The sequence below is a fragment of the Sturnira hondurensis genome, unplaced genomic scaffold (assembly GCF_014824575.4).
Source record: "Sturnira hondurensis isolate 20B ecotype Veracruz unplaced genomic scaffold, ASM1482457v3 Scaffold0001872, whole genome shotgun sequence".
Lineage (NCBI taxonomy): Eukaryota > Metazoa > Chordata > Mammalia > Chiroptera > Phyllostomidae > Sturnira > Sturnira hondurensis.
In genome coordinates, this window is record NW_028074503.1 from 32,037,164 (window position 1) to 32,061,258 (window position 24,095).

Consider the following 24,095-nt stretch of genomic DNA (forward strand, 5'->3'; position numbering starts at 1 on the left):
CTTAAGTAAATGTGTGTATTTGCATTGCTCAAGAGAAATCTGTGACTGGGAGACAGGCTAACGCTGTTGCACTGAGTTGTGTTCTGACCGAGTGCTGATGCACCTCGTGGTCCACCACCACACTGCACTGTGTATCTGCAACCTTCACAAACTTTCATTTTTCTTCTTAAGGGCATGTTTGAGGCTCTTTCTATAAGTAAAAGTGATAGCGTAAGAAGTACAGCTGCTTAAAACCACGACACCACTCTCTATATTTATCTGTGAGAAGGAATGAGGCCATATCAGAAAATTAACACCCACCCACATCATAGGGAGTCACCAGCAGAGGCAACTGATGTTTTGCTTCTGCAGAGATGTCGTTTGAGTTTACCAAGCAGTAGTTCCATTAACCATGAAAAGCTCAAGAAAACTGGGATAATGAAGAGAGAAATCAGAAGGAGACTATAAAAGCCCAGTGCATTTCAATAAGAAAGCAGTAACCATCCCTTCCCCCTACTTTAAATTTCACAAGGAATTCCAGTAACAAAATAAACAATCCACTGAGAGCACACTTTATGTACAACTTTAATTTCTTCCCACTGTGTTCATTACCAAGCTATTTGCTTTTCTTTAGGCAGGATGAGGGGGAAACTTTTAAAAGACTCATTTAACAGAGAAGTCAATTCCCACTAACGCAGTCTCCATGTGGCACACGCAGTTCTCCAGGCAGATCTACTCCACAAATACGCACATACCGGCCTCTTCTCTCCTAAGAACAACAGAAATTAGCCCACTTCCATCACTGTTCTTATCCTGCAGGGAAAAGCATGACCGTGAGAACCATATTATTCATAACAATTGCAAACTGGTTAGTATTTCTGATCTTCGCTTGTATAGAAACAGCTCTAATTATGCACAGAATAATGTAACTATTGTATAATACAGACTTTACTTTCTAAAAAGTTAGGCAAGAAGTATTTCTCATGCACTCCACTATGAGACAACAGGAATTAAGTGTTTTCTATCAATAGTAGCTGTCAAGCTACGTACCATAGAGTTTCCAGGCACTGCAGGCTTTGGGTTGTAAAAGGGGACATGAGAGGGGAACAGGGGCCACCAGAGCTTTCACAGAGTCACCAAGGGCTCCACAGTCCTAACCACCCAGAAGCCATTCCGTGCTCAGTGAGGGGGGAGGACTCAAGGGCTTTGCGCTGCTGTGTAGCAGGCGCAGCCGACAGGAGAGGGAGGTGGGAACTGAGGGGACGATCTGCCGCCCAAGGCTCATCACAAAGATTCCAAAGGCTGCCTGCCTCCGCCCCGAGCTCTTCAGATGACACCTACAGGTACAGCAGGGGCTCTTTCGGGCAAGAGTGCACGTCCACTTTGTACAAGATGGACTTACAACCCCTCAACACTTCCTCAAATCTCATTCGGTCCATAAAATTTAGCCAGGGGCAGCAAGATAAGGGACGTCCGCACACTGCACCCACACATGTGCACCTGTGCACTTCGAACCCTAAGCAAGATGCTAAAGCTGGCCAGAAAAAGTAATCAAAATTATAGAAAATAATTCTTGGGCAGAATGCCCAATAGAACTTATCACAGATGTCAAAGTCTATGAAATAACATACATTACATTAAGCCTTTTCCAAATTCTGGTCCAATAAAAAGCACCCAGGAGACATGTTTCAGATTTAGTGTCATCACTTCCATGTACAACCTGGGTCATTTCTCCTTATGTGACCCCTCAAATGGCCGTGGGCTCCCTGTCATTTTCAGAGTACCGTCGCCTACATTATCACAGCAGACCCTCAAGGCAGTCCTGTGAGGCAGGTGGAGAAGGACTGGCCCTGGTTAACACGTGAGAAACAGAAGCTCACCAGAGTAAACCAGTGAGAGGTAATGAAGACAGACTGGGAGCTCAAGGGGCTGACTCATAAGTCTGGTGCTCTCTGGGGAAACTGCAGACAGGCTTGTCTCTCACAACAGAGGGAATAATCCCTTTATGGTTACCAATCACAGTATTCTGGCAACAGCTTTTTTTTTTTTGCAGTGTCATTTAGCCATCATCTATGTCCCTGAAACAGCATAGCCATTCCTTACCAATCTTTACCAATCATTCATCTCTGGGATCACAGTTACTTCTTCGAGACGTCTCCCCTTAGGGATCAGAGAACATGAGCTGGGTTTCTACTGGTCGAGAGAGAAAGGACCACTCATACTAGGTGACCCACTCTCTAGCACACCAGTGTTCTTTAGTAGCAAACACGGCGCCCTAAATAAGGCACTTTGGCTCGCTTTTACTCCACAGACACTCGGCCTTAGAGCACAACCCACCAGAGGCACAGCCTCCCATTCTGTTGCAGAACCTCCAAAGTCTCCCCCTCAGCTTTTCCCTCTCTATCAGTTCTCACTGAAGTGATTCCTTACACAGACATGAAATGGGACTATACGAAATGATTATAGGATACCTTTTAGTCCTCGTGTTCGTGTTAACAGTGGGCATCGGAGAGGAAAGTGCCAGGTGGTAACTGAGCTAGCGCCGAGGCACTCACTTCGAACCACCTGCAGGAGTGGAGCATTATGGGTGTGTGGGCCTCAGACCCCCGAGGACACACATTTGTTCTGGAAGACTACAGCAGACCTCCACATACCAGTGAAAATACTGGGCCCACAGACGACAGTCTGGCTGTTCTTGACAGAGTGATTTAACTGCTACACCAGCCAAAGAAAAGGCTGATGAGGTCACAGCCCAGGGGTGAGGTCCACAGCTAATCCGACTTCACAGAACAAAAGAAGTCTGACTGATGACACGCTGTCCCCAGGGCAGAAGTCCACATCCCTCTGACTCAATGAGTCTTTCAGATGGGGGCGGGGGGGGGCGGCGCAAAAAATCTGTAGGCTAGACTCTTAGCGCCCCACGGCAGCATGTGACTAACAGCACTCAGAGTCTGGAGAATGGTACAATGATTAACTGGCACGCAGACCCCAGAAAGGTCACGCCAGCAGCCCGTCACCGCTGCAGAGCCACAGCGCACAGTGTGAAACCTGAATCCCACTGGGAGCTCAGAGAACCGTTCGAGTCGGAGAGGCGCCCCCTGGCTGCTTCCTAAGTGAAGTCCAAGTCCCCTAACATTGTCAGTCATGTGCGGCAGGCACAAGGTACTTGTGGGTGGCAAAAAGATAGCTGGATTTTGCTTTGAGTTTTTTAATGAGCCACGAGAAGCGGTTGGGTTAATGAAAATATTAGTTATTAGCTGTAAATTTTGGAAATGAACGCCCCTTGTGAGAGTTTAGAGGGCTGCCTGATCGTAAATATTTCAAAGTGCACACTATTAATTCAAGCCAATCAATAATACAGCATAACCCTTCAGCTACACTACCAATGAGAAGAAATTTATTGACTAATTTTATTCTACTGAAGTCCATATCCAAAGGTTTGGGATTGATTATAGCAAGAAAAACTGTCTTGTCTTTATCAAAATATTATTTATTTCTCAAGCATTTCTAAAGCAGTACCACGTTAAGACCCTTTAATCTGTTGAGTAGAAAACTGACTACTGACATTTTTTGAAAACTCGCTACAAGCCCGCGGGGAAAGATTCTGACATCTTTACATTGTGTTTTCCTTAACTTGACAGGAAGTCAACTTCAAGCACACTGACTTCAACTGGGATCTCATTTGGGAAGCATAAGTATCCAATAAACCTCATTATTTTTTTATTTGGACAATTCTCACGTTCCAGTGGCTCACCGTCCTGGGCTTCACTTTCCGAAAGCCTGGCAACCCCATGCGGACTTCCGGTAGAATGAGCAATGCAAAGAGCTGGCTTGGACTTGGCATGTCCTTGTACTTCTGGGGACTGATGGACCTTACGACCACTGTTCTCTCCAGCACACCAACACCACCAGGCAAATTAGAGGCACTCCCGTCAGACAAGTCACAGGCACACTTGCGGACAAAGAGGAGCTGGGTTTGGAACCAGTTTTTTGTTCTGGAAGAGTACACTGGAACAGACCCTCTGTATGTCGGCAAGGTAAGAACTACCAAAGAGAAAGAAAAAATGATCAGGATGTTAAATACTGAAACTGACTAAGAACTGACTATGAAAACTCACCTAGCCTGTGTCTGAAGCCTAAGAACAACTTGAACTAGTGGTGTGTTCCTTGGTCGATAGCTGACCCTGGTTTTTGCTTTGTCAGGTGACCAGTCAGAAAGGAAAGACTTCCCACCCGCCTCAGAGCATTCCCACAGGCGTCGTCCAAGGCCCGAATTTAATGGGGAGGGGGGTACAGAATAAAACGTACTTCATTTCAGAATATCCTAGTATGTGCTCTATACTAAAGGATAGCTGGAGATAATCGATGAGCATATTTATCAACTTTACACTCAAATCCCCTTGATATATCTATCATTTCATTTTTAATCCAGGCTTTCTCCTATGTTTACACTATCTGGTTGTTAATCAGAGACTATTTTGTGAAAGCAACCCAGTGAGAGGAAATGGAAAACAAAGAACTAATTAGAAAATAAATAATTCATTCTGATGATAACTTGAACACGTACTTAGCACAGAGGCTGAGAACATGGGCTTCACAGTCAAACAGATGTCGGTTCAAACCCTGCTCTGCCCACTCCTTCTGCAGGACTTTGGACAGGTCCCTAAGCCCCATCAGCCTCTGTTTCTTTAAATGTCTGATGGGATAGATAATACGAGAACGACTTCTCAAGAGTTGTCTACATAAACTCTTCCCTCCACTCCCACTCACTTCTTAGCCCAGTTATCTGATTCTGTGCCCCCACCAGTGCGCTAAAGCTGTGTTTCCACGTACCTAAGGATACACCCCAACCACGGCCAGCGGCTGCATTCTATGGAACCCTCCAACAGAGGCCTTGCACGCTGCTGACAAGCCAGCCCCTCCTCCTCAATTCACAATCCTTTCTTGGCTTCGTGGCCTTCAACCATCTTTCCTCCTCCCTCTTAGCCTCCTTACTGGTCCTCTCCTACTCCCTGAGCCCAGTCACTGGAGGTCTCACTAAGCTTTGTCCTAGGCCTCTTCTCTTCCCACACTCACTCATTCCCTGGGTGGACCCACCACCCTGCAGCTGGAAACTCCACCTGTAAGCCCGTGAGTCCAAAACCTGCGTCTCTGGCTCAGACCACTCATGTGAGCCCCAGCCTCATAACCCTCCTCCGCATGTGTGACTCAGAGTGGCCCCAGACGCAGTGTACCCATTAGAGTTCTTACGTTCCCGCACCGACCGACTGCTCCCCGGACTCCTCTATATTCCTATCGCTATCACCCAGTTCCTAAAACCAGAAACCTGTGATCACCCCCCCACCCTCTCCTGCCCCTGCATTCTCTCCACCCGCCAATTCAACCCCATGCCAAAATCAACCCCAAACCCTTCTTTCTCTCCTCTCCACTTCCACCACTCTCTCCCTCCATGCACACACCCAGGTTCCAGGCCAGTGCCCTCACTCCCCCACACTTTCCGCCAAGCTCTTCCCCACAGATGAGCTCTAAACACGTGAGTCAGACCATGCCATCTGCTTCCATCCTTCGCCATCTTCCCACGGCACTCTGAACACACCTTACAAGGCCACTGCTGCCTGACGCAGCTGCCTCCCGGGCTCTGGATCACACGCTCCTCTTTCCCCCCCTCACCTGTGTGTTCCAGGGACACAGCCCGTGTCCGTTCTACAACTTGCCAAGCTTTGCCTTATTGTTAGCTCATCATGAAAGGCCCTTCTCCGGGTTTCTCTATCGCCTCCTCCTTATTCGGATCTGGGTTTTCCCAAGCCAATCTCTAAGGTAGTCCCCTGTGTCAGAGTCTCTCACTACCGTATTTCTTCTACAGCTCTAATCACAACCTACAGCATGTAAGTTATGTGTTTATTTACACATGCACTGCCCAAAGCCCCAGACTAGACTGTAAGCACTTAGCACAGCAGCCAGTTGAGAGGAAAATTGTAGTAAATGTGACCCTGTAGTTGTAGAGGTGGTGGTGGTGGTAGTCATGGTGGCAGTGGTCACAGGAACAGTGGTAACAGTGGTGGTGGTGGTGGCAGTGGTCACAGGAACAGAGGTAACAGCAGTAGGGATGGGGTGGTGGTGGTCACAGGAACAGTGGTAACACCGGTGGTAGTGGCGGTGGTAACAGTGGTAACAGCGGTGGGGATGGGGGGGGTGGTCACAGGAACAGTGGTGGCAGTGGCAACAGGAACAGTGGTAACAGCGGTGGTGGTGGTCACAGGAACAGTGGTGATAGCGGTGGTGGCAGTGGCAATAGTGGAAGTGGTAATAATAACAGTGGTAAGAGCAGTAGCAGCTCCCTCAGCTCCTCCCGTTCTTTCTCTCCCTTCTGCGCCCACCACCAACCACCACACCCTGTCAACACGTCCTGCCCGTCTTTCAGACTCAGCTCATCCCCTGCAGGCCTGGTCATCGCTGCGGCCCCTCTGCTCCCCGGCATCAGATTAAGCAGGCCCTGCCTGCCTCCCTGTGGAAAGGCTCATCCATCCTTCCCCCAGGGCTCAGGACATTTTTCTCCTCCAGGCATCCTTTCCATCCTGTTGCTCCTCTGATTAAGAAAGCTCTGTGCTTCAGTGCTCTTAGCATATAGAGTTCAAGGACTTTCAGCAAATGACTCCTCAGCCCGGACACAGCCCTCCTCTATAGACTCTCAAATCTAGTCCTGACCCAGGTGAGCTGGGTCTCCTTACTGGCTCTGACACACATATGACACCTGTCCCTACCCCAGATGTACATCCATGAGACTGTCCCACCCCAGACACGCAGTCCCCCACTCTCCATTCGGTCACATTCACATTCCTCGGGGTCCCAGCAGAAAAGCCACTTCCATCGTGCACACATCTTCCGCCTACTCAGAACTCCAAACACTTCTAGCTACTCAATATTTGTAAACTGTTTCTCCCAACTGGACATATATGGCTACTGCTAAAAGAACTTTAGGAAAATGCATATGTATTCAGTAACTGCTCTGTCTGCACGGAGTTTAGAGCCCTCTTCCCTCCTCCCAAGGGGAGACACTGAGACACCCCTCCCAGCTTCCCCCACACCTTCCTACACGAAAAACCCAGCAGACCTGGCATCCCACGACGCAGACAGATGACTCTGTGTGTCAGCCAGTCACATCCACCCAGAGACCACTTGACTCCCTTAACGATGCTGTGAGGGAAGTATCATTCTCCACTTCTGGATAATTAGAGAACTTAGCTCACAGAGGTTCTGTTCATCGCCCGAATTACACAAAAGGTAACCAACAGTCAAAGCCCAGATGAAAACACAGCCCAGAATCTGACACCAGAGCAACTGGCTTTCGTTTACTTTGCCCGGCATCCACGGGGCCCTGACTTTAGACGGGGCCCTGAAAGCCACACAGAAGGGCAGCAGTGTCCGGATGGGACCAGGAGTCCAACCAAGCCTGCCTGCCTCCTGACACTGGGAGCTCTTGGCTCTGTGGCACCTTCCGGTTCTCACGATGAGGACTCACCCTCTCCTACTTACCCCACCCCAGGACACAGGACATCCCAGGCACCCCTCTAGTCACCTTGTCCATCCAACACACCAGCAACCAGTGCAAGTTTTCACCCCGCACTGGTGGGCCACCTCCACACGATGAGGATAATTATCTATTCACGTACCAGGCACTTCAGCCCTTCCCTTTCTTTTGAAAGAGACTCATCTACTTTTCATTCCCTTTACACCCCAGGAGCATTCAGCTTGTCACCGTGAGCTCTGGAAGATGTCTGTTTAGAGAGCCTGCCTGTTTGCTTATTTCAGAAAGGAGCACGGCAACAATTATCGGCCGTAATTGGTATGGCCTTCCGGAGTCCACACTGGGTTTCCCGGGGACAGGCAGAGTTGAGCTAAAGCTAGATTGTACTGACACATGCAAAGAGGGGTGCGGAGAGCCTGCGCTCGTGCACGGCCCCGCGTTCCGAGTCCGGCCGAGGTTAACAGCTGGGAAGCTGTGGAACCACACGCGGCACCCCGGATCTCCACGAGGCGCTGTGAAGGGGGCAAAAGGACTGAAATTCACCCTCATTTTAAAAATCCTATATCAACTAAGATTTTTCCTAATCTGTGGGTATTTCCCATCAGTCACTACTCCTTTGGCTGAAGATCTCAGACTAAAGAAGTGTCAGACTAAGGAGAACATCCACCCGTCTCATTCTGTCTAGGAGACTGGGGGTGGGGGATGTTTTCCCAAGACATACGAATTCTGTCCAGAATGTATCCATCCACATAATATGAAAAGGAGACCTTTACTGAAGAAGATACAAGAAACGCTGTACACAGGACAACGACACCTCAGTCCCCTCAAAGTAGGCACCTTGGGACCTCACACAGTTCTCCTAATCCCCATCAGCTGCCCCAACATATTTTCCTAAATCTCATCAATGGTCTGAAATCTCTCCCCTTTCAAAGGTGATTTTAGTTTGGGGAAAAGCCAGAAGCCACAGGGCACCAAATCTGGGTTGTAGCGGGGCTGAGTCACCTGGGTGATGTGATGTTTCACAAAAAAACTGCACAAAACATGATGTACGAGTAGGCACATTGTCGGGATGAAGCTTCCAATCAATAGCTGCCCATAGCTGCGGCCTTCTGAATCATTTGGATAGTTTCTGTGGATGAATGTTCAAGCTTAATGCAAAATTTGATGCAGATTCGTTGTTCTACTCACTCAGTCATTTTGAATGTGACTACCACACAGTACACATGCTCACTCGCCAGCATCTACCACCCCCACTGATCAGTACAGTGAAGTCGTCATTGTTCACACATGTGCATTCCAGTCCACTCTCCCTGTCTGCCTGGTTACGTTGAGGTCATGTAAACCATTATTGTTATATCAACAGTGGCTGGACTTTTTCCAGACAGACCTCGTACATGACTATGTGCTCCTTACCTTCCTCCAAAGAGCGTCTGCTCAGTCAGCGTTAGGTGAATTAAATGTGGATAAACACAAGACATTTTTATTACAGTGCCAATCTGCACAGTGACTCAGGGAAAGCTGATAAGGTCTCCTCTTTGCAATTCCCACAGCCAGATGTGCACCTGTGGCCGGTGAATCTTCCTATCAAGTGCACATTGCTACACTGGTCGCTGGGCTAGCGACACTCAGCTCCGTATTCGCTTCTCTGCACTCTGCTCTGGGACCCTGCTGCTGGGACTTGCTGGCACAAGCCACAATTTCTCCCTTTGCAACCTGCTCCCTGGTGGGTTCTGACAGTAGAATGTTCTAGAGGGAGAACCACTGGAGGCAGGAGGAGGGGGAAGGGACTCACTCCTTTTACCCAGACAGCAACTGACTCCAGTTTCTGGGTTCTGTCCATATGCCCAGCACCAGCCTTGTCAGAGCCCCTCACAAACATCAGCACCACGGAATGGCATCCCCTTCTCAGGTGTCTCAGTTCTGTGGTGGCAGGGGAGCTGAAAATACCTCCTCTAAGCTCCTGAATTCCTAGCCCCAAGGGGCAGCACTCCCTCCTCAGGGGTGGCAGGCCCAGACTCCTCCAAACATCTGGATTCTAAGGGCCTGACCCTTGCCCTCTGCTCCCACAGCCAGAGGGGCACTCATTGTGTCCTGGAGACACAACCCCTCTCATACCTCAGGGTCCCTTTTTACCTTCTCGTATTCAACTGTCTGCTGAAATAACAGGTGTAGGTTATGGTATCTGACTGGATCCTGACCTGATACAATTATATTCCCCAGAAACCAGTTCTCTCTAAGCAGATCCTGGCCCCTTCGTAGCTGGCACTCTCCCCGTTTATGAGCAGGGCCCCCCTGATTTTCTGTGGTGTCCTCACGCTCCCTCCCTCCACTCTCCCTCCCTTCCCCCTCCCTTGCAGGGATGCACCAGCAAACACACACTCAACTCCCTTACAGGGATACACCAGCAAACACACACTCAACTCCCTTACAGGGATGTACCAGCAAACACACACTCATCTCCCTTGCAGGGATGCACCAGCAAACACACACTCATCTCCCTTACAGGGATGCACCAGCAAACACACACTCAACTCCCTTACAGGGATACACCAGCAAACACACACTCAACTCCCTTGCAGGATGTACCAGCAAACACACACTCAACTCCCTTGCAGGGATACACCAGCAAACACACACTCAACTCCCTTACAGGGATACACCAGCAAACACACACTCAACTCCCTTACAGGGATGTACCAGCAAACACACACTCAACTCCCTTACAGGGATGCAGTAGCAAACACACACGCTCAGAAACCACTTGGAAGATGTTTGCTAGCTCTTTTCAAACAAAGGTAAAATGATTTCACAAAAAGCTTTAACCCTCACCCCACACCTTACACCACTGTTTCAGTAAAAATTTTTGAGCATTTACTCCACGTGAGGACCCACACCAAGATGAAAGCCACAGGGGTCCTGACTTCAAGGAAGTTGCAGCTGCAATGGAGAGAGGCCTTTAAACTCTTCCAGCTCACTGGTATTGGATGAAAACAAAGACCACAGATCAGAGGTTCGGCCAGGCTACTGACATCAGCCAGCCAGCCAGCCAGTTCTGGAGGAACCGGAACCTGCTCCGCAACAGCAAAGATGTTTAGCCTTCAGTTACTTACTGAGCTCTCTCCATGGGCAGAGCACTTAAACTTGGCCCGTGATGATCACGAGTGTACTTAGCTTTGTTATGGTTCAGAGAACAAAACTATTTAGGCAACAATTAGTACATCTCAAAACAGTCCTGGGTTCTTTGTTTATGTCAGCGTCTATTGTTTCTCTCCCCCCTAAATAATCCACCAAGCCCTGAACTAACCTGTTTCATCCTAAGTGGAAGTCCTATGCCACATGACTCAGCATTACCTACAGCTACATTTATATTTAGATGTAGGTGGGTATGTATATATGCAAACACATGTGTGCGTAGATACTTTTTAATTTAAAAACAACCCTGAGATCCTTATCCTCCTTCTCCCAATGTCATTCCTCTTCCTGGGAACATAGTTCAACACAGAGTGGATTTTCACTTCTTTGTGGCCAAGTCTGGATAAAATGGCTTTCTCTTCTACACAGGAAGAGCTGTGCACCTCTGCTTTTTTAACTGCAAAAACAGAAGGTCTGGGTTGCAAAAAGTCATAATAATACTGCATAAGGAATGAGGTAATGTGAGCACTTCATATTCTAAATAGAATCCTCTAAGTAGAAAAAATCCATAGCTATTTTTTCGGTCAATTTTGCTCTCTTATTTCCCTTCCCTAGATAAGACACAGCTGAATTCCTCTAGGCAGAAAATCACTGCCTGCATGATTTGGCCTCGAGTCAATTCGAGATCAGCTCGAAGCCAGCCACGACCTCCAAGCCCATCCCCGTCTGAGGGCGCTGGGAGCACATCTTCAGGTGTCTCCTTGGTGCCTGTGCCACTCGATTCTCAGAGTAACAGGGTCCCGGCAATGCTTTGGGCACCTTCTGCGTGAACTCTCCATTTTAAAAGGCCAACAGGCTGCTCTGCCATCTCTGCGACATTCCTAAAGGCTGAAGGGGGCAGAGAGGAGCTGAACATGGTAACACCTTTCTCCCTATGCGCGTCCACCATCATCCTAAATCAGCGCCATTTACAGCGCTCCCGTCATGTGAAACGCTGTCCTAGGCACTGTGCACATTAACGTCTAGTGATCCCAACAGCCCTTCAAGTAAGAGTTCATACTGTTCTCTACATGTACAAATTTGACAAATTGAGAGTTACAAACGATAATTCGTCAAGGGCACTCAATTCGTAACTGACATACCATTCAGGCCAGATATATCTGCCTCTCTCGCCTAAGCCTAACACTGGTTGTCTGTCTGATGAGCTAAGTCTCATCACTCCATCACGGAGTCAAAGTGCTCGTGCCCCTGCAGCGACCGAGTCAGTGGTGGCTGGCTCAGTGTAACTGACTTTCTGTTGCCCCCTTTAGAGAGAGACTGTTCATTAATCATACAGAGCACAACATCCCAGGGTTCTTGCCACCTCTGTGTATTGTCCACAATTAGAGATGCAGAAATTTACTTCTAGGCTTAGTATGAAAACAGTGCCCCCGCACTCCTTTCAGGGGTCATTACCAAGTAGTTGGGGAGGAAGTATGATTGGCTGAATAGATAAAAGTCTGACCCTGACAGAGCCACCCACTGACACTTGAGCAACCCAGTCATCAATCTAGGAACTGGTCTCACGGAAAAGGGGATGCATCAGGGCAGAGTAACAACTGCAGTGCGCCCCCTTCTGACACCTGACACATAAGCGAGCCAGTCCTAGCAGTGAGGCCACAGGGCCAGGACCACGGAACAGTTGCCCTGCAGAGCCCTGCAGGTCACAGAATCCTTCCTCAGGCAGCAGTCGCAGCCCACTTACCAATCATGTCATCAACCTTTCAGCCAACCTGAAATTTTCCTAAAGCTTCTGAAACTCCAAAACTTAACCTATATCAACACTTTCTTATCTGAAAATGTTTAGGTTTCTCCACTTTTAAAAACTGCAGCAGCAAGGCTGGGTTCCTCTTCGTTCAGCGTGAGCCTGCTCTCGGGCTTGGGGACCTGCACTGCCCAGAGCCCCTTCCTACTTGCTACGTGCCCGAGGGACAGGAACCCAAAAAGTTACACTGACGCTGATGCAACGGGGAAAACCACTACCTATTCGCCAGCCTACATTCGCTCTTCAATACAATCTTATTCAATGGGTATTAGTTTTTGTAGAGGAACATTTTAAACATTTGAATGAAATAAATTCTTCCTGTTTAAAGGAGATCATGTATTAGAACCACACTGAAAATCAACTTCTTTTTTTTAAGGTTTTATTTATTTATCTTTAGAAGGGAAGGGAAAGAGAGAGGGAGAGAAATATCAATGTATGGTTGCCTCTCGTGGGTTCCCCGCTGGGAACTGGCCTGCACCCAGGCATGTGCCCTGACTGGGAATTGAACCGAAATCCCTTAGTTCGCAGGCCCACACTCAATCCACTGAGCTACACCAGCCAAGGCTCAATTTCTTTCTGACACCCATTCATTATCTGTAATGAGATCTTGGTGCTTTTTCCCCCTAGCTCCATTCAGACATGGACAGGGGGGACGGATCCATCAAATACATCCTCTCAGGAGAAGGCGCAGGCGTCGTGTTTACCATCGATGACACCACAGGGGACATCCACGCCATCCAGAGGCTCGACCGAGAGGAGAGGGCCCAGTACACTCTAAGGGCACAAGCCCTGGACAGGCGGACAGGCAGGCCAATGGAACCAGAGTCAGAGTTCATCATCAAAATCCAAGACATCAACGACAATGAGCCCAAGTTTCTGGACGGACCTTATGTTGCCACCGTGCCAGAAATGTCACCAGTGGGTAAGGTGGAGATTCACTGATTCTCCTAAAGAGCAATTCCTCTATAGAAGGTCCCCTCTCTAATCACAGGAGAGAATGTGCAAAACAGCTCACAAATTATAAAACTGAACCAATATTGACAACCAAGTCCTTAGGCAGAAAACCACATAAACACTGAAATCAGCCATAGGAAAAAAAAAATTAGTCATTAGCCTAATGTTGTTATTCAGTTCTAGTTCTTAAAAAATAAAAAAACAGATAAATGGATGGATGGATGGATGGATAGATAGATAGATAGATAATGTATGATTCATAAGGAAGAAGCATTTTGGTATAATCAAAAAAGCAACGAAGAGCCAAAAAACTGTGCTGTCCTTACTGGTTGTTAAGAATCTAAAGCACAGTTCGCCTCCCTACCATCTAAGTGGTAGAAGACAGGAGCTATGGAAGCTTGCCCTGGACACGGGCCCTTCCAAGAAGCAAACAAAACATGAGTCAATGCTTTAAGACTGCCCACTCAGAATCACACATAGCCTTGAGCAATTCGACGTGAACAGGTTTCCACCATCTGTCTTCCTCAGGGACCTCAGTCATCCAGGTGACAGCCACAGACGCAGACGACCCGACCTACGGCAACAGCGCCCGGGTGGTATACAGCATTCTCCAGGGCCAGCCGTACTTCTCTGTGGACTCCAAGTCAGGTATGCAACGCAGCGGTCGAGGTGGGCGCTTGCTTTATTCCCTGAAAAATTGCAGCTGCTGCTGTGACAGACCCAACTCTCCTTTTCAAGGACTCTCAGGGAGTGTATTAACCAGAGAACACTGTGACAAGCTCTGGGATTAAGAGCAAACCAGCACCGCCCTGGTGGGCGAGAGTGGTGCGGTGCTGTGTACAGACAGTGTGCAGGGCATGGCCGGGGAGGCCAGAAGGCCTACCTCCACAGAGGCGCCTCCTCATCAGCTTTCCAAAACTCCTGTGGTTGCAGTTATTCCTGGGATTAAGGTCTTTGGTAACTCCAGGACAATGTGAGAGGACTGACATGTTAACCTGGCTCAACAGAGAACCAGAATCACTGATTCTGAAACTAGAAAGAGCCCTAGGGGAATCATCCAGTTCATCGCCATTCACTTGACACCGTATTTTGCCATGTACAATGCACACTTTTTTGCCCAAATTTCTGTAGGAAAAATAAGGATGTGCATCATACATGGGTATAATGATTACGTACCATGGGTATAATAATGGTTACAATAATCCCGTGTATGAAGCACACAAGATTGTGGGTGTGCATTATACAGGGCAGCGCATTAGACACAGCAAAACACAGTGGAAAGGAAATCGGGACTTGAGACCTCAAAAAACTGCTTCTAGTTGCACACAGGTCCCTGACATGCGGTCTGACGTTCTTTCCACAAAACCACCCTGTACAAGTGGAGAAAAAGGCCAGAATGCACGGAGGCTGGTCCAGACAGGTTTGGATAAGGAAAACAAGCACAGACCAAGGGATGCGGCCCCCGCAAAGGGGATGCTGAGTGGGAAGCTCTGACGGGGAGGACAGCACACAGAACGGGACGGTAAGGGGCAGTGTGGCAGAAAAGTACGAATTGACGGAGGCATGGTTCGGTTTGGTTTTCAATTTTACCTGAGAGCTCTAATTACGGAATCTGTTTTACCTGTGAAGAGTTCCCTTCCATACTTTTTAGTGGACAGAGTAACGACTGTATCATTATTATCTTGCACTTCTGCTGGGCTTTCCCCCTTTACCATACTTTCATGAGCCTTACCACACGTGAGCCTCCAAATTTTGTACTTTTTTAAAATATATGGAAGTGCCATTATCCCCATTTTATATCCAGGAGAATTAAGGATCTAAGAGTAATTAACAAGGAATTTGGATAAAGAAACTTACTACTACCATAAGGTAAAGCCAATGGTGCACGCTCAGAGTCATCTGCTTATTCGAAAGAGAAAAAGTTCATCTCTACTAGCAACCTGATAGAATTTTCCCCAGAAGTCCTGAGAGAAACCCAGCATTCAGAAAATTATATCCTAAGAACAAAAAGTGAAAGAATATATATTAGTACGAGAAAATAAAAAAGTTGCACTTAGGGATGTCTATGAAACAGTAACCTCAACAATTCTAAAAACAGGGGAGGGTCTGAGAGCGCCCACAGGGGAAGAAAGCATGGACAGAAAGAGGGTGAAGTGTCCTTGATATTCTAAGAGGAACCTTACACTATTTTGACAGCTCCCAGGGGCTATCTTTAGTGTTGAGGTCAAAAATACATGAAAAGATGGTTCCCGCTGTGCCCACAGGGCATTTAAACAAGGAAAGCCCGACTAGTTCACTTTAGAAGGCTGTGACTAGAACGCGGTGTAAAGATGAGAAGCTGTAAACTGGGGCCCGGTCTGGGATTCCCAGTGGCTCCCCTTGGCACGCACAGGTCTGCTCAGCCCAGGGTCATGTCATGAACTTGCAGGGAGCACGTCTTTCATCTTTGCCTGGAGTGTACAGAAGTCAACTTTTCTACGTGGAAGGGTTAAGAGTTAGACCCTTACCACACATCCTCGACAGGATGAAACGCGTTTCACTGGGTTTGGGTTTAGACCCCTCTTAATGAAACCGCATTAGTACGTCACGATGCTGCTGCACGGTGTCTGCGGAGGTCCGTCCCTTGTGCGTGTTCAAAATAACTCACAGAGCAACTCTCATGTTCTAGCTCGTGGAATTCAACGAAGCACCGAGGTTAGCAGAACAAGACAAAACAGAATGAGTGTCTAACAAAAGGAAAATCAAATCAGAATTCCAACCCTGCTTACAGGTATTAGGAAGGAAGGAAAATGCACACCGGCAGTGCCTTGCCAACAGAAGAGTTATTCCCACTACAAGGGTTTTAGGGGCCGGAAAACAGCTCTAAAATCTCCCATCTGCAGACACACCAAGTCTGTTTTCTCGGCCTTGAGCCCGTTTCCGTAGTGAGAGAGATACAGCACCCCTAGTCGGTTAGAGAACCGTTGCTGCCACCTGCTGTTCTCTCCCAGTAATGCAGCCGAGGAAATGAGCCTGCTGTGCTCTTCCCGCCAGAACTGCATTTACTCGCCATCCCTGTAAGCACAGCCTCTTTTGAAGCTGAGATTCCGACCTCAAGTTTGACAAAATACAGGTGACTTGCATCAATACTCTAGATATTAACAAAACACAAGAGAGAAACCTGGAACCCAACCTTAAACACTGGACTTGTGGTTTGCTTTTAAGAACAAAGTTGTTCCTCTCCCGCAGGTGTGATTAGGACGGCGCTCATGAACATGGACCGAGAGGCGAAGGAATACTACGAAGTGATTATCCAGGCCAAGGACATGGGAGGGCAGCTTGGCGGGTTATCTGGGACCACGACGGTCAACATCACTCTCTCGGACGTCAATGATAACCCACCCCGCTTTCCTCAGAGTGAGTATCTAGCCAGGGAAGAGTTCAGCTCTGGGGCCAGAGGGGTAGCCTGTTACAGAGATGAAGGAGAGGAGCTGGGTCCCTCATCACAACACGGGGTGACACAGCCCACCTTGAGAAAGCAAGCAGGGAAACTAAACCACAACAGTGACCCACTTTACCATCTCAGCTGATCAGTTCACAAGCAGGTGGGCAGCACCTGCTTCGTAAGGACACTGGGCAGGAGGGGCACAGATGCTGAAAGCTTGGCCCTGCCCCTGAGAAGCTTGGGGAGTACACATTCTGTGCTCACCAGAAGTTAACCAAGAAGCAGCATCGGCTGCCCTACTTGGCTGGTGCAGAATGAAGCCTTCACAATAAACTACAATGACTGAACACTAGAGTATTAAGGATATAAACAGGCAGAAAGGAGAACAGTCCAAAGGGAGAAGCAGTTCATTCATTCCAAAGTTCCGTGTTTCAGGCACCATTCTAGGTATGAGATAGAGAACAGGACACAAAGCAAATGAAATCTCCGCACCACTAGGGCTCACCTGAATGTAAGAAAAAAGGTATCTAAAAAGACCTGGAAATAGAGTAGTGAGCGTAATTTTATGTTTAATGAAATGAAAACCTGTCTCTAGTTTCAGTGTGTTACTGTAACTAATGGAAGTCTTGAAAAGTTTTCAGGCAAGGTGGAGACACAGAGGAAAGCCTAATCAGAGAGCCACTCGTGGGCTGGGGTGGCAGGGCTGGGCATGGGAGCCTTTGAGAACAGTCCAAACTCGAACTAACAAGGACTCAAGGAAATGGCAGGGGGAATGGACTGAGACAAAGAAGACAACGTGGATTTCTGCCTCGTGGTTTCCTTGCTAAGGGAACCAGGCAGAGGGTGGAGTCTAAGGGGACAACGACTGGGGACAGGGAGCAAAACTGTGCCAGCGATGGAAACAGAGGATGCAGCCTGATGGAACTAGAAAAGGAACGACAAGGACAAATTCAGACCTGAATATGAACTGGCAGCAGGACAAGCAGATCAAATGTCCTCAGGAAGAGTGGAAATGCAGAGGCACGAATGTGGAATGGAGACGCGAAGGTGAGAGGCAGGTGCCTACAGGCAGCAGCTGGAGAAGCGAGCACAGCAGACACAACCCCAGGTGAGAAGACTTAACCAAGGAAATCAGGTTAAAAACAACTAAACTAGAAGTAGCATCAAGCCTGGCTGTCAGCGGAAGAGCTGCATTTTGAGTCAGCCAGACCAAGCGTGCCATCTTTTATCAATGTAAATGCAGCAAGAGAGCCGAATGCTTAGGTGCAACTGGTATACACAAAGTCCTCGTGAGACTCCACGAAACACAAAGGCAGGGTACTGGGTAAGGAATTGGATGTGTATCTGTTTAGACTCAGAACACACAGCCCTCCTGGTAAGGAGAAAATTGTAGGCAGATACCTGTTCATTTCTCCCAGAAAGTCTGCAACAGCAAAGTGTAATCCATCAATGACTTCGGAATTGAATGGAAAGGGATCATAAAACGCAAATACCTGCCAGCCCGGTGCAGAAACAGGCAGTGTCCTGGCCCACACCGCCCAAGACTGGCACCATTTCTTCTCCAGTGCCGGGAGGGGGGGGGACTGTGAGCTGGCTGGCTGCTATCAGCCTTCCCAAAGTTTTGTGAAAGCAAGGCCTCAACCCAGGCATCCCTGTAGCCTGTGATGCATATTAGGATAAAAGAGACCAAGTACGTACTGAAAATGTGATTGTGCGATTTTGTTAGTCACATTTGACTGACAAAATAATGAAGAATGTGAAAAGCTGAGCCCCAGAGAAGGTAAGTTAGTAAAGATAAAACTTCGTGGAGGTGAAAATAAACTAAACTGCACTGTGAATTCAGGGTATCAGGTTAAAAGGGGAACATTACAAGCCCTGAGAGGTTTGGGGGTATTCTATGCTGAAATGAGAGGACAAGAAGCATCAGAGGTCTGCCCAGGTGCAGGGACACAGTGGTGGCCACACAGAGCCAGTGGGGCTTCCTCTCCGTGGCCGTTCCTTCTTTACAGAGCCCTGGGCACCAATAAATCTGGGCAGCTGGTCACAGAAATGGGTAGTCAGTACACTGGCCAGGCCACGAACGAAGACACAGGTACCTGAAATGTGAGTACATACGGTACTCACGAACACAGTGTTTACATTTTCCATCTTTCTCAGAAGGAATCAACACTTGGGGAAACAGTCCATTAGGAAGGAATCAGAGATTGAAAAGCGAGGTACTTCCTGCCACTCTGAAGGTAGATTCACTGAGATAAGAGGTATTTTCACTTCCGTCCTGTGCTGCCCTTAAATTATAGTCGGGCCGCTTTGGCCCCTCCCTACTGAGCACCCTGTTGAGTCTGTGACCATTTGCTCAGCCTCTTTGGATGTCAGTTTTCACCAGCAAAACTCAACTTTTAACTGTTGAACCAGGAGAAGGATGTTGTGCCCAGCATACCTTGTATGACGTGACAGTGGTGATACGTGTTGTACGGTGACAGAGTACGACTGTGTGTCCCGGCCTCTTTTCACAGAACACTACCAGATGAGCGTACTAGAATCTGCTCCCGTCAGCTCCACCGTCGGGCGGGTGTTTGCCAAGGACCTGGACGAAGGAATCAACGCAGAGATGAAGTACACGATTGTGGATGGAGATGGCGTGGACGCCTTTGACATCAACACAGACCCCAACTTCCGAGTCGGCATCATAACTGTGAAGAAGGTAATCCAGACCATTTTCACGGAGCCTTTGAATGTGCGTGAGATGTCAGTAGGGGCTGCTGCACTGCTGACGTGCATTTCCTCAAACCCTGAGAAGCGCCCTTTTCCACTATTCAGAAAAAACTCCTTTCGCTTACACGTAAACACTGGCTGCATCATTTTACACAGATGGTATCAGGTCATAATAAAAATAAATTACAAATATGTCATTTCTCCCAGCTCACTACTCAGCCACTTAAAAAACTGTTATAGCTTAATTCTCCCCTGATGTTAATGACAATCAATATTTGTACTTGAATAACTCACTTTTTACCACAGTACAGCATAAATAACAATAAAGCAAGCTATAACAGTATTTATGAATCAATAAGTAACATGTAGAGATTTTTTAATTGCTACTTAAAGATCCACAGATGCTAATTAACCTGAAAAAAGCTTCATAAAGTATAGCTGCTAAGAGAAATTATCACTTGAACTCCCTTACTACGTGTTAAATTACCAAATTTTCTGAATATAAGCTCTCATTTTTTGTGTGTAGTATATCGATAGATATCTTCAGGTGGAAAAAGTTTTTTACATTTAAAGACCCAGGATTAAATTACTTATTCAAAAATATTTTGAATGTTGATTGTCTACCTATGTGCCAGGTACCACTCTAGGCATTTAACATAGAGGGGAAATAAATTAGCCAAAAAACCCCGCCCTCATGGAGCTTACAGTCAAAATAGCAAGTAAGCCAATGAAATAATAAATGGGAAAGTGAGAAAGTGAAGAGGGGCAAACCAGAATGAACGTGGTATCAGAAGAGCCAAAATGACTTTATATTTAAAGTGTGTGGTTGGGATTGGCCCCCCAGAGAAATGACATTTATACAGAGACGTGTGAGGGGACAGAGTCACAGTGTTGAGTTGGGTAAGCTGACAGACACAACCCTTGGAGGCTCTGTCTAAATGACTTTGGGTGAGAACCGCACCAGCAGCCCTGGAGGGGAGGAAATGAGCGTGGAGATACTGAGGAAGGGGCACAACCAGCGCAGCGCCCTGAGGTGGAATTCTGCCTGGGATGTCTCAAGAACAAGGGGGTTGATAAGACAGAGTGGAGGGGAAGAATAGTAGGGGGTGAAAATATTCAGAGAGCTCTAAGGGAGCCAGACTGTGTAAGACTTTGCAGACTGAGGGAAGGACTTTGGGTCTTACTCTGACACCAAGAACCGTGGGGGAAAGCTGGAGGACTTCAACAAACGTGGGACGTGACTGGGCTTTCATTATAAAATAACTACTCTGTAGGTTCTGCTGAGAAAAGATCCCAGGGGGCAAAGATGGAAACAGAGAGACCAGCTGAAAGGCGACTGCAACAACACACACAGTATAGATGATGGTGGACTGGCCCTGGGTGGTGGGGATGGAGGGGGTGAGAGGCGGTCAGAGTCTGGGTATATTCTGGAGGCAGAGCCAACAGGACTTCTTAACAGACTGCATGCAGATATGAAAGAAAGAGAGAGGAGTCAATGGAGCAACAAGAAGAATAAAGTTGCCTCACTGACTGAGATGGGAAGTCTGCAGGTAGAGAAGGCGGCAGGGGGTAGCAAATACTGGGATTAAGTTCTGGACACGTTTGTTAGGTTTGCAATGCCAACTACAGAGCCACGTGGAGATGGGTAGTAGGTGTTGTTTACAGGAGTCTGGAGTTTGGAGAAGAGTGCTGGGCTGGAAATAGAAACTTGAGGGTCATAACCATATAGACGATACTTAAAGAAAATAAAAGAGGATGATGATATTCCAAGGGAGTGAGCAGTCAGAGAACACAGTGAAATGAGCCCTGCAGCACCTCAACATGATGAGGTCGGGAGAAGGGCAAGGACGAGCAAGGAGACTGAGGAGAGGCCAGGAGGGAAGGAGGAGGAAAATCAACGGAGTGTCCTGTCCTAGCAGACACGAAGAAACTACGTCCAAGAGAAGGCAATGACCACCCAGGACAAAGAACACTAAAAACTAACCATGGCACTAGGAACATGGAGGACCCAGACAAAAGCCACACAGTCACGACTTAGAATGTGGCAAAAGTTAGTGTTTAATCACTTTATTCTATGTTGTTCCACAGAGTTGAATTAACGCTACTTTAGAAGGAAGAGTTCAAGGTCGCCCTGTCTTAGTTAAGGTTATCCAGCACGATGCTGTCAACCGGAAATCTTTACAGCCAGCGTACAATGACCTCAAAACAGTGCAAAATGCCAAGACCCACTTCGTAACCATCAAACAAATCTGGATGTAATTTAAATAGTGCTGTTTCTTATTTCATTCTCATTCTTCAAAAATTAGTAATACGTGGTAAACTATAAAAGGTGACTAGAAATAATATCAATTTAGTATGTAATAGAGGATTACGAACATTCCCCTATTATGTGGTGCAGCACAAGTTAACAATTAATAATCACGACTGGTAACTTGTAAACAAGGTAAATGCTCAAAATTTTGAATTGTGGATTGTTTAATGTAAAAATTCTCTTTAAAAATTAAGTAATCAGAAAAAAAAGCATTTGGGAATTCTCCGTATTTCAAATTTTATATCTTAAAATAATATAGAAAAATTATAAATAATAATGTAATAGTATTAATTTATGTCAAATTATTAAAATGTCGCATACACCTTATTACAAGACATTCATCCTAACATGTTAAGTGTTACAATTTTGTGTGTAAAAGGAACCTCAAAGTGTCCTTTCTCCGGCTCCCTCACCTGGAGAAGACAGGAAACCTCATGAGACAGAACACTGCCCTTCGCTGTCGTCACTAAAACTGTACCTGTGTCTCATCACAACAGGCATCAGTTCCTGCCAAGGGCATCTGTATCTCTCTTCTGAATTTCCAAGGTGACAGAAAACAGGATTAAGAGCGGGGTCAATACCTTGGGTGGACACTTGAAATGTAATAAGTACTTTAAGGGCTGCTGACAGCTCAAACTGAACATTTGGATCCACCCCCATCTTCCTACTTTGTTATTACTAGTGCTGTGTAAAATGCAAACAAAAGTTCTATTTTTGATGTATTTCCCTAAGGTTTATTATCCATCTGAAAGGCACATATTTTTCAAAAAGAAAAATTAAGTTGAATTGACAGAATGGGGTTTTCATAAAACCACACTTTACTAACAGGTATCCTGGGTCATTCTGGCTTTTAAGTAATCAATCAATTGATTTTCAGTCTCTTAAATGTTTGCAAGGTAATTTGAAATACATATTTTTCAACACATCCTTTATTATGTGAGCACGCTGCTACACCACTCTCCCGTCTTCGGCATGCCTTCCACCTTCCAGCATGCAATAAACAAGTTTTGAGTCCATCATCCTCTTAGACCGACCACAAAGAGCAAAACTCCCGTATTCCATCAAACCTAGGATGTCCATGAAACGTAAACCCCACCATTGTTTTATATACCACTTAAAAAATACTTGCAATTTAAATGGTGCAATGCTTTCTTATTCCTTAGCTTATAGTTTCTGAAAAAAACTCTTACAGACACAGACATACTTGCTTCACTAACTTCAGAATTACTCCCTGCTGTGTTTGCACGCCATTCTGCCCTCACAACTCATGTTTCAAAATTGAATCATAATACAACCTTTTGGAAGACGTTTTAGAAGGCATTCAAGTTCGACACACGTGACACCAACGGTGCACCGGACTCAGCTGAAGCACACACAATGAGAACAGCCCTGAGCTGTTCCGACTTGCACAGAGACAACCGCGTCCCGTCCCTTGTCGCACTTAAAGGTGCCACAACCCGAGAAGCAACCCTATTTCCAAATGTCAACACGTGAAAAAACGTATACCTGAGAGTCACTGAACTACGGTGACATAAAATCTGCACATTCGCACTCAACCAGTGCTTGTTAAGACTCACACTGAAAACCTTTTTCGCACCACTCAACGCGACCACCTTTTCTGCTGCGATTCAAGTTTTAGGCCCTTGCTAGGCCCTGGGGAGTAAAACTCTGACTCGTCACAGCCTGTGCCCTGGCAGGACCAGCAGAGGGAGAAGCACTTGTAACACGAACTAAGAAGAGCCCCCGCCACACTGCAAGGCAGTGCTATGGGGCGGGGCGGGGGGGGTGGTGCGGGTAGTGAGCCTGCTTAGGGCGATAGGTACAACTTCAAGCCGTAATTTTCATGACTCAGTTTTCAAGCACACAATGCCATTTCATCTTTTGTGTGCTCCAACTCTAAGAAATTTCTTGAATTTGAAACTTCATTTCTCAAACATTATTGCTCTTTAATTTACTATTATGAGTATAAAATAAACAATTATTTGATGTTAAAAAACAAGTAGATTTTTCTTTTTGAGAGAGAAAAGTCAAGCATATGTTTTGTAGGCAATTTAAAGCTTAGGGTATTTAGGGCACTGCTTTCCCTGAATTTTAAATAATAAAATTATTTAAGTGAGGGAGACAATAATCTTAAATAATGTAATGATCACTAGGCAACTTATTTTAAAAGCAATTCTAACATTAATTAAAAATTCACTTTAGTATCTTCAACGATAGTGCTAAAACAACTGTATATCCATTCTTTAAAAAAGAA

The 24,095-nt window shown here is 46.7% G+C and overlaps 1 protein-coding gene across 1 annotated transcript in view; it reads left to right on the plus strand.

The window, feature by feature from the left end:
• Positions 1-3,623: 3,623 nt before the first annotated feature.
• CDH20 (cadherin 20) overlaps positions 3,624-24,095 on the plus strand; it is a 47,039-nt gene continuing 26,567 nt past the window's right edge. The window contains exons 1-5 of the mRNA XM_037035291.1: positions 3,624-4,016; positions 13,068-13,362; positions 13,923-14,042; positions 16,623-16,790; positions 19,332-19,519. Of these exons, the coding sequence (XP_036891186.1) occupies positions 3,771-4,016; positions 13,068-13,362; positions 13,923-14,042; positions 16,623-16,790; positions 19,332-19,519 (1,017 nt within the window). The 5' untranslated portion in view covers positions 3,624-3,770. The remainder of the gene's footprint in view (positions 4,017-13,067; positions 13,363-13,922; positions 14,043-16,622; positions 16,791-19,331; positions 19,520-24,095) is intronic.